The sequence below is a fragment of the Phaseolus vulgaris genome, chromosome 2, assembly GCF_051622355.1.
Source record: "Phaseolus vulgaris cultivar YP4 chromosome 2, ASM5162235v1, whole genome shotgun sequence".
Lineage (NCBI taxonomy): Eukaryota > Viridiplantae > Streptophyta > Magnoliopsida > Fabales > Fabaceae > Phaseolus > Phaseolus vulgaris.
The window spans coordinates 48,292,265-48,303,810 of NC_143499.1; the positions used below are offsets into that span (position 1 = coordinate 48,292,265).

Below are 11,546 nucleotides of genomic sequence, written 5' to 3' on the forward strand. Positions count from 1 at the left end.
AATATCTATTGTCAATTTATATAATTCATAATTATATAATATATAGATTTGTGTCACCGTGTACATTTTAGAGATTATACGTATCTGTGTCTGTGTCGTGTTACCTATCCTGTAAATATCTATTTTATCCTTAATCTTCCTAATATCTATATCCACTATATAAAAAAAAAAAAGCAGTTTTAGATATATAAATCCAAATTTAAGATGTATTTTCTAGAAATGACCTTTTGTAGTCCTATTTAAACACACATAAATGCCTTCTGAACGTCCTATTTAAACACACATAAATGGCTTCTGAACGTTAAGATCTGAAAATTTCTTTTTCTAGTTCTGAATGCGAAAATCCAAAAAAAAATGAGAAGGAGAATTTTGGATTTAAAAAAAAAGATGCAGATCAAAATTGATTGGTGGTGCTGGGAAAATTAGCCATATATTAAATAGAAAACCATGTCATAATAATTAAAACTTAAATTTGATAAAAAAAAATCAAATATTTTTCTTATGATGTTCGAAAATTAAAAGTAACTAACATTACCACCTTATTTTTTATAGGTTACGAGATTTTTTATTTATTTTTGTGTTTGGCTGAGTGAGACCACTTAGGTAAAACAAATGAACTGGAAATAAAAGAAAGTTGAAAAAAATTAAATATGTAAAAAGTAAAACTAAATATTTAATTATTTGGTATTTTAAAATAGAAGAAAATAAAAGTGGAATAAAATAATTCATTTCATAATAAGTAAAGAGACAAAAATAATAATATAGAAATAAGTGAAAATAGTATGTTATATCTTTTATTAATTATTTATTTGTATTAAAAAAATAATCATTCACTACAATAAAATTATTGAATAAAACTAAATATAAAAACAAAAATAATTAGTTGTTATAGGAAACTAAATTAAAGATATTTTAGAGACTAAAATAATTTTTAGTTTGAAAATTAGTTTATATTATTGTTAAATAATTTAAAATAGTATATAATTAACAATAAAAAATTTAAATATTAATTATTTAAATTTTAATATATAATTATTTAGATTTTAATATTCTGTTAAGTATTATTATTATCGTAATTTTTGTCATAATTATATATTATTTTTATAATTTGTTTCGTTGCTACTGTCATGATTATTTGTAGAATGCGATCACCAACATCACTATTTTACAATCATGTTATTAATAATAATGATAGCAACATAGTTGTTCCAACGGGATCAATTGTTTCGAATTGTAAAACCAACATGTTAAAAGGTTGACCTGGTTGACTAGAGCACATATGTGTTTTGATTTAGTAGATTTTTTAAGAGACTTGTTATTGTTACGGATTTATTTGTTAATAGTAAACTTAAATATCATATCTTTTGTTTGTTTATATATATATATATATATATATATATATATATATATATATATATATATATATATATATTACTTGAGTGAAATTTTAATTTTATAAATTTATGTCTATAATTTTGTTTTTCATTAACGTGACTCATACATTGTATTATTATATTAAAATTTTAAACAATAGTATATTTTTTTAAAATGGACCCAATCCAATTGAACTTTCAATTGGTGTAGTCACATGTTTAATTCTAATAACATTGATAATAACAATAATAAAAGTTATGATAGTGATAATAGTAATACTTACGATAATAATGATAATAATTATGGTAACTATAACGATAATTTAATTCAGTGGTTAATATTAGCGATTTATAAAATAAAATAAAAGAGAAAAAAAAAATTAAAAACATGATATGGACAGTTATAATAGTTACCTTTTCACCATAATTTTTTTATAATAGTTAATATATATATGTTTTAGTATATCATGAATCAAAGTTATCTTAGTTATATTTTGTGGTTATTTTGAAGATTAGAAATCATTTTGTACAACAGAGAAAACAACAAAAAAATAGCAAAAAGAGACAATGAAACTTAACTTAGAGTTTCATGCCAAGTTCATAAACTCCGTGTATGTAATTGGTGAATGGAGTCTAATTTTGTCAAAACAAAAAACTGTACCACATCTCAACTCCATAATATCGTGCTTTTAAAACACAGCAAAAATCTTTAGCCATAAATTACATTATAATCATTTGAATAACATTTACCTACAGTCCCATAAATAGGCAAAACCTTATTCAAAGGTAAATGCTACTGGTATTCTGATAGCATTATGCAATCAACTAATCAAATTCCAAGTGCACGTCACGGGTGCTGATTTCCTGTGTTTCAAGCACAATTTCCATTTACTCGCCTGGGAATTACTTGACACATCAGAATTTTACAAGAACAACTCAAACAGGATTAGTTTGGCAATATATGACTGAAACACCAGCCTCATGGAAATGCCTGCTATATTACTTTATATTTCAACATAATTTTGTTCGTTGCTTGTACCAAAACATTGAGATCTTGAATTAAGAAGATTTAGTATACAGAATAAGCTTGCATATGAAATCTGCGAGTTCATAGTTTCCATTCAAGATCTCCATGTTTTGGTACAGTTGGTCTGTGGCTCGAAAATAGTTGGAAACATGAAACAAATTATTCAGTAACAAAATAAGCATTTACACTGAACTAGAACAAATGGGGAGAGGGGTCATAGAAGTTAAAGGTAGTCTTACTTGTCCATGGAAACCCCAATTAAGAATGAGATTCAGTTCAATTGAAACCAAATCTTGTTCAGGCTATGAAAATTATCTGTTCCTTCAGATGCATGGCCCCTTTGTAGAGATTTTTTTTGGGACACTCGTACACACAAGTACCAAAAATAATGATAATAGGTCATGTCCATTGATTAAAAAATTAATTTGGAACCTTGCAGAAATGATGGATTGAATAAAAGAAAACGGATATATATATGTTCCTCAATAGAGCTTTACCAACTAACATTCAAATTACGAGCAACTCTAGTTTCAAAAATTACGAAGCTTTCGTTGTCCTAAAGCAATGGAAATTCAAAGTGTAAATCTTCCTTCTTTTCACAAAACTGATCACAATCAAGGCTCACATCAAACATACAAGTTTCAGAACACTAGAGAATCATATAATAATTTGTATCATATATATACGGATAAAAAACCATATCAGCACCAAAAGCTTTGCAAACTTCACTGGTAGATGACATTTTGCATGGGCTCACCACTAAATAGAAACAAATAAATCTATCTTTCATCTTGTCAGCTTTAGCTGTAATTCAAAATTTAATTATTACTATTTGGGCCAGCAAAACGATTCAAGATTCTTAAATTGAAGCACCATTACTAGGTAGTCATGTCTCCTGTTGAAGTCAATAACTACCTACTTCCATTAACATATGATGAACCACATTGACACATCATGCTCAGTGATACTGGTATGTAAGGCATTGACAATATTTACATGATGCATTCTCTCACCTAGTCTCTGCGAGTGGTTATGCTGAATTATTTATCAGAAGTAGCAGCATCATTGAGTCTGTCAAATTTCATCCTTCAGACAATATTGATTGGAAAAAGAAGTCCTGCAAAAGTAAAAATCATGAACTTCTATAATTGAGCAATCCAATTGCACAGTAAAATTTACCAGCTACCACAGGAACATGAAATATACATCAGTTTAAAAAGACCATATTGTTCACTTCATCCCAGGAATTCCAGTATAAATTAACCTAGAAAAATGACAAATCTGTGATACCTACAAGCATACAGTGTTTCTTGAGCATCAGAGATGTATTAAAAAAATGAAAATGAAGCCATATAATTTATAAATGTCAACAAAAATCAAAGATAATCTGAAGCATGAAATATCTTTATTCCAACTACTGGTAACTATGTCCAATTATTCCAACAATGCCATTCTAGTATTTCAACTACTGTCAATTGTATGAAACTACAATTTTTTACGGTGCCAGGGTATTGTAGTGTTTCTCCTTTGTTTTTTCAACAACTTTGAGTTCAAAAGTAAATGAGAAAGTTTCAAATGATGATGGGGCACAAATCTTGATTGATTTTTGGGTACGACATCTTATTCATTTAAGTTAAAAATAGATGCCAAGGCACCAATAACTACCTTTGATAACCAAAAGGGATCATTATTTCAGTGATCTTTCAGCCATAATGTTTGCTTCAGTATCAGAATAACTTACACTTTCGATAACCTGGTGAATAACAAGAGAGTGCAACTAACCATCATGAAAGGTAAATCATGTCACGAGGAAGTTGAAATACTTGACATGAAAACGATTGATAAATATGAAACTCTTTCAGATTACATAACTGTCTCATTCTAAGAAATTTTACCTACGGATGCTTCCTAACATTATGTGTGGGTGCAAAGTACCATTTCGATTATATACACCAAATACAACCAGGAAAAAAAATTGAGAAGCAAATACTAAAATACTGTTCTCAAAGATATCCAAATAAAAGAAACAGAAAATACATTTGCAATTTATAATATTGACAAACAATTTTCAAGTTTTAAAACAAACTCTGTTGCCACTTATTATATGGCGCAAGGATCATTATCATCAAGTAACATATTGGAGAAACTCAATTACTTCACAAATTAATGTTACATGAAAACATTAATACACAATATTGCTGTGTGCCAAATTTGACATCTATGTACAGCACAGGGGCCAAGCCTGGGAAGTCTGTTTAATACCGCACAATCATTTGTAGTCACCTCAGGAAAGAAGCAATACTAAATGGCCTCAAAATAGGAGCTACGCAATCTGTCGATTGTATAGCACATCTGCAGTCTCCAAGAATGCACTTCAATATTGTTGACCAAACACTTGAGAAAAGATGCATAGAATCTTCTTTAAAGCTTCATATCTGGAAATACAACAAAGTACAAATGGCCAAGGATAAGTATTACACAAAAAATCTCAGTATGGAAAGAAAAAAGATAGAAAATTACCATATTTGACATTCATTTAGCAGAAGATATGTGCTGCAGAGATGACATCCAGTTACTTGATGGTCCATGGTTGGAAGCTTCAGCAGACAAAGATTGCTTCAAGGAGTTTCTTTTCGAAGTACTAGCAGGAGAGTATGAAGCAGACGGTATATTTGCTTCTCCATAAATCTACAAAAAATAATAGAATAATAATTGGTACACGCTGATTGGTTCAATTTTAGACATAAGAGTGTGCAATCACAGAATTGTCACCACAGCCAAAAAAGTTTAAATTTATAAGATGGCTTACATTTTTGTCAAGTGGATTCTCATTACTCAAATTTTTACCCCCTGATGATTTAAGCTGATTTTTAACACCAGAACCAGTCGCATCGCCTGCTCTAATACGCTCCTTAACATGCCCTGAATATATATTAAAACATACCAATCAGATAATAAAAAAAAAACATTTATTAAAGTAGAAATCTAATTTGTCCATAATCCTATCCTTAATAAATTAAAGATAACATTGACATGCATAAAAGGATTCAACCAACCTTGATGGCTGTCAATATCCATTGGGATTGCTCGACTGCTACTTGCTCCTGGAACCGGCTGTGATATGGCATAATTTAAATTAGTTAGGTGCACAGGAAGATTCTATGTGCAAAACAATCAGTGACCCTATTCCTCTGCCTCAAATACAGGAAGAACATGGCCCAAAAATCAAATGCTTACAGATAGTGGAGGTAGCACGGCATTTTTTTGTGATTGCTGGTACTTCAAAATGGTCCAATCAAAAACGTAATCAAAATCATAACCTGAAAAACAAAGAAAAGTAAAATCATAATATTTAGTTAGTATTATGACGGAGTGTTATTATAAATAAGAATTAGTGCTTTACGTTTTGTATCACAAAGTAAGAGATAAAATCAATATCAATCTCAGCATATTTTTAGTTTTTTTATCTATTTCCTTTCCTTTTCTCTACATCTAAAACCCCATAATTTCAACAGTTTCCTTGTATTTTTATTTAGAGAAAACAATTATAAAGCATATCAACGAAATCTTAGATTCTTCACGGTATCAAAATAGGCACTTTAATACTCACCATCTCGAGCAAATAGGTCCCGAAATAGGCGCTTTAAGAATCCATAATCAGGTCGCTGATCAAATGTCAAAGAGTGGCAGTAATGGAAGTACGAAGCAAACTCTACGGGATGAGTTTTGCAAAGTACCTTAGGAAAATAGCAAACAGATAAGCATACCATTATATTTGGGGAGGGGGGAGGTGTTCTTCACAAGACAGATAGTCCAAACTTACCTCAATAGGAGTTGAAACTTTCTTCTGACATATTTTATCATACTTTTGTTTCTTCGTAGCAGCCTTTAGACCTTGCCAAGGAAGGCTAGACAGAAATATAGCCATTAAATGGTGAGGATTTTCATTATATCATCCCAATTATTAAAGATTATAGAAAAAAAAATACTTATAGAAGAAAATGAGAGCAGAATACTGTACCTTCCTCTGAGGAAATACAAAAGTACATATCCTAGAGATTCCAAATCATCCCGCCGACTTTGCTCTGCAAAATAAAAAATATAGCAAATGAAAAACAAAAGAAATCTATTTAGGCAGAAAGGTCTAACTTTTTCTAACTTCAAACTTACCAATTCCAAGGTGAGTATTGCAACTTGCATATCGGGCTGTACCTGTTAGGTTTTTGTTCTCCCTGCGTGTTTGTATTGTTAGTGTTATTCCAGAGTATTCCCGTGGATCAGAAGAAATAAGATACAGAGAAAAATAACAAAATTTCCAAATAAAAATATAAAAATATATCAATGTAAACCTACTAATAGATTGGTAGGAATATCAAAATAATTCAAAACCAGACAAGAGAAAATTACATGATATAAATGTTGAATCAAAATAAAAATAAAAAACGAATGAGCAAGTAACAGGGAATCCTATAGAAGCACCTATAAGGGATGTGGCGATTGGTAGTCGAATCCCGGTATCGTTTTGCAAGCCCAAAATCAATTATGTAAACCTGAAAAAGACAGTACAATTACATACATATGTGGAACCTAAATAAACACCAATAACAAATAATTTAAGGGCAAGTTCGACGTGCTATGAATAGTTACCTGGTTGGCCTTCCGACCAAGTCCCATGAGAAAGTTATCGGGTTTAATATCCCTATGCAAAAATCCTTTAGAATGCACATATTCTATCCTAGTGATCTGTCCAGAAGAAGAAGAAGAAAAAGTAGTTAGAGTCAAATATATAAGAAGATGCAACTGCAAGACTAACAAGAAAATGAATGAAGTTTGACAGGAAGGGTGAGGGAGGGAGGAAGGGAGTTCAGTTCAGCTCAACAGAAAATTCATCAAGTCCATTTGAGGCAACATAATGTTTAGATACCTCTGATTTAAATATCCACTTTGGTGATTATACCGCCAAAAGATTCCAGACTAACTTACCATTTGATCAGCCAACATTAACACTGTCTTCAACGAAAACTTCCTTCCACTATACACAAAAAGATCTTCAAGACTCGGCCCAAGCAAGTCAAGAACAAGCACATTATCCTCCCCGTCAATGCCAGACCATTTTCTGTTAGGAATTCCACCTGCATGCAAAAGCGTGACAACATCCAAAATCTTAATCAAAATTCACCAACCTCCTGATACGCTCCAACTCCAAACAACACCGGTAAAAAAAAGTTCAAATGGCAAAATGCATACTTCCTCCTTGAAGAATACTGTAGAGCTTTGCCTCGTAGAGAAGTTGCGGATGCTTCGTTTTACTATTCTCCTGAAACACGCGAGAGAGCAACTAAGTATCGAAACACAAGGTAAAGTTAAATTTCAGCGGATTAAAAACCTAACTGGTAGCAGCCGTCAGTCAAAACAGCTCGTGCCAATTCATGCACGGTAATCAGACACAAAAATTCGCACATGCAACTTCAATCAGACAATAGCGCTTGCGAAATAACAAAGAAACAGGAAAGAACCAGAAACACAAACAGAGAAGGCCCAAACAAATAGCAATCTGCAGAATCTTACGATCTTGACGGCGACGATCTCGAAGGTGTCAATATGCGTCGCTGCAGCAAAAAGCGAAATCGAAACGAGCGATGAGAACAAAGAAAGTTAAAGTGAACGGTAATTGTGAAATGAATAGCAGAAGAGAGAAAGAGAGAGGACTGACCGAGGTAGATTTCACCAAAGGAACCACTTCCGATCTTGCGGCCGAGCTTGTACTTGAGGCCAACGATGCGTTCCATGTTGGGAAGGTTCAAGAAGCAAAACAGAGTATGATTTGGGAATCGGAGTGGTTGCTGATTGTCCCTTCGGAATAGAGAAAACGAAGCCACACAGCAGATAGAAAGAAAGAGGGAAGGGTATTGTAGACAAAATAAATAAGAGAGGAGGCGAGGGTATTTATGTCTTTTCAGTGATCTATTAGCATGTTCACGAGGATTGCCTATGTGTTGTTGTGCCTTTCTTTTATCTCCTGTTCACTACTCAGTGTTCTGTCATACGTGGACAATACTATCATTCCCTGGGCTAACTTCTACATTACCCCTTCAATTTGTTTTTTTATTATTATAATTATTTGGATAATCTATACTCGGATAATATATATAACTTTTTTTTACTGTTTGTGTAATTTGTAAATTTTTTACTTAAATTATTTTAGTTTGGTGTAATTTATATGCAGATTTTATTATAAGACTGAATTAATAAAATAAAACTCACAATTTTTTATTCAATGCTAGATTATCTAAAATGACTTTATATTTGTATATTATAATTTTTAAGTGTGAGAATCAACTACAGATTTAAGACCGTCGTAACAAGATCTAAGTATAAGTACGGTCATTCATTATAGTAATAGTCTGACTTAATAACGTGTCGAATTTTTATATATAATACAATTTTAAATGATATAAAGCGAGTCTATTTTTTTATATATAATATGTTTGAAAAAATGGTAAAAAATGGAATGAAAGTTTTTGTGGAAAATCCCGCTAACATTTTATCTAAAAACTAAAGACTTTAATTATAAAACATAATTTATATATATAATAAAAATACTTAAACAACTGACTTTACAAATAATAAATATGTAATATTATTCTTAAAAATAATTGTCTAATATCCAAAATTTGTAAGAAAAACCTTTGAACCTAATAATTATAATGAAGTAACTAGATAAATAAGAGCAACAAATTCAAATATATATGTTATAAAATAACAGACTAAATTTCAATCAAATTCAAATCTTAGATAAAAAAAAAATCAATCTCCAATTTATCAATGTGTTTATTATTATAAAATATTATAAATAAATATTCAAATAAATTATTAAAAGTCAACCAATTATAATAAGAAAGTATTTAGTAAACATACTTGAAAATAACACTTAATTTATTATTAAAATCTTATAGATAAACATAATTACTCACATTTAATGAGTTTTTTTTTACTTATTTAACATATTAATGTAGATAAATCTTTATTAGTTTCTTATCATCGCTTCACTCCTTAATATATGTAATTTAAGTCTATTCATTTTGAATGACTCATACCCATAATGATTTAAATCCTCAATACTAACATTACTGATTTAATGATTACTAGAAAACTTAAGTAAGTTCACTTAAGATCAATACCTAATTCATGATCAAAAGTATTTTTGAATAAACATTATTATTTACATACAATCAAGATAATTCCTTACACATATTTAATATATTTTTATACTCTATACTTAATTTACATAATTTAGATTAGTAGTAAAACATGAATATTCCATACTCATAATGATTTCAATACTTAATATTAGTATTTTAGATTTGTTAGTGCATAGATAATTAAGACATCATGCATACCTTTCATATTTAAATTTAAAATCACAAATACGTATAATATATTTTAAACTTGTAAACAACAACACCAAAATATTTTATAAAAGTTATATTATACGTAACTAATACAAATTAAAAACACTTGAAATCATTACACATAGCGTATGCATATGAGAATATCGTTTAAGTAAAACATTATCTCCTAAGCAATATTAATTTGTGGAAAATAAATTTGACATTTCTTTATAATTGTTTAAGTCAACAAGTTATATTCGTGATACTTGTGATTTGAGCAAAAAGATTCAAAATTGATAGACTTGCACTCTATCTTTATCTCATTTGAGCAAATGGATACTTGAAATATATACGAACAATAATCATAAAAATTTAAAAAAACAACAATCCAAATGATTTTACACTAATAAAATGGTTATAAATGTAAATATGTCATAATTTTAAAATATAAACACAATATTCAATACAAGTTTATATTTATCATTTATATAAATCAATGAAATGAGTAATCAATTACTATATATTGATCTAAATTCAATCTATGTGCATTATTTAATTTACATATTTAAAATTATCATTGATATCATGATCAATTCACGTGTATAAATTTCAAAACTCAACACATTATTCTAATTCTCAAAACTTAGTAAAGAACCAAAGTTTATAGTTAAAAAACAAATTCAATCTCACACCATACAAAAATCCAGGTAATATCACAACTACAACTTTATACAATATAAAAGTTGTAATATAATTTACAGTCATCACATACAACCTAAATTAAAGTTAAAAAAAAATAGTTTTCTTTACCTTAAAGTTGCTTCTATCATAATATAATTAAGTTTTAAAAAGGATAAAGAGTAAAAAAATTTGATGGTTCTTCTAAATTAGAAGTTAAATATAATAAACAATTCAAATTATCCATATTCTCTTTCACTCGTTTTATCACATTTTTTTATATAAACTTTCATCTTACGCATTTATTAAAATAACTGTTTATTTGTATTGATACGAAAAAAAAATATGTAGAATATCTAAAATTAGGACTCAAAATACGGATATATATTATATAAAAAATTGAAACATACTTATAAATATAAATTTTCATTATTAATTTATATAATATATATTTTTTAGTATTATACATTTCAAAAATTAGATATATCTCTTGTCTATAAGAAAGATTTTTGAAGTTTCGAATTTAATATCTTAAGAAAACATTATTTAATTAATAGAATTTCTTTATTTCCGGGTATAAAAAATGATTGTTATGATCCAGTTGAATGTACTATTTTATTTATTTTCAAAAGTGAGTCATGATTGCCTATTGGTGATAATACAGGTCAGAAAGGCTAACACATGTCATTTCAGTATCATATGCAACGTATATAGTGATTGTACTTGTAGTTCGTTTCCACTAAATAATAAACTAATATTTTAATTTTATAATATTGATATTCATTTTATATAATTAAAAAATAACTTATTAATAATAGTATTTTAAACTTTAAATATATCAGTTATCATAATTTTTTATTAAATATTTTTAAATGTATTTTCTTTATAACATTTACAATAAAAGATAAACGTATTAAATTAACATTAAAGGATTTAATATATGTAAAAACTTATATAAATTTTTTTATAAATGCTCTCATTAAAAAAATTATTATAATTTATTGAAAAAAAAATATCTAATATTGTATTTAAGGTTGTTATATATAATTACTTTTATTTTTGTTTGCTTTGTTTTTT

General features: G+C 28.5%; 1 protein-coding gene and 1 long non-coding RNA gene across 4 annotated transcripts; both read right to left on the bottom strand.

Moving 5' to 3' along the window:
• Window positions 1–2,093: 2,093 nt before the first annotated feature.
• LOC150029209 (uncharacterized) lies at window positions 2,094–4,198 on the bottom strand. Of its 2 annotated transcripts, XR_016518902.1 has the most exons (3): window positions 4,066–4,198; window positions 3,414–3,517; window positions 2,094–2,237 (listed from the first exon to the last, which is right to left on the bottom strand). It is a non-coding gene; the product is annotated as an uncharacterized LOC150029209 (long non-coding RNA). The 2 variants fall into 2 exon arrangements; XR_016518901.1 differs by lacking the exon at window positions 4,066–4,198 and having other exon boundaries at window positions 2,094–2,269; window positions 3,414–3,519.
• Window positions 4,199–4,418: 220 nt separating this feature from the next.
• On the bottom strand, window positions 4,419–8,382 carry LOC137812854 (casein kinase 1-like protein 3). 2 transcript variants are annotated; one of them, XM_068615082.1, is made up of 15 exons: window positions 8,114–8,382; window positions 7,969–8,009; window positions 7,648–7,717; window positions 7,384–7,532; window positions 7,048–7,143; window positions 6,880–6,950; window positions 6,571–6,632; window positions 6,422–6,485; window positions 6,224–6,308; window positions 6,011–6,137; window positions 5,638–5,720; window positions 5,457–5,514; window positions 5,210–5,322; window positions 4,921–5,088; window positions 4,419–4,835 (listed from the first exon to the last, which is right to left on the bottom strand). In XM_068615082.1, the coding sequence occupies exons 1-14, from the start codon at window positions 8,187–8,189 to the stop codon at window positions 4,933–4,935; spliced, it is 1,251 nt and encodes a 416-aa protein (XP_068471183.1). In that variant the 5' UTR covers window positions 8,190–8,382; the 3' UTR covers window positions 4,419–4,835; window positions 4,921–4,932. The 2 variants fall into 2 exon arrangements, with proteins under 2 accessions (XP_068471183.1, XP_090155310.1); XM_090299184.1 differs by having other exon boundaries at window positions 7,792–8,009; window positions 8,114–8,325.
• Window positions 8,383–11,546: the final 3,164 nt, after the last annotated feature.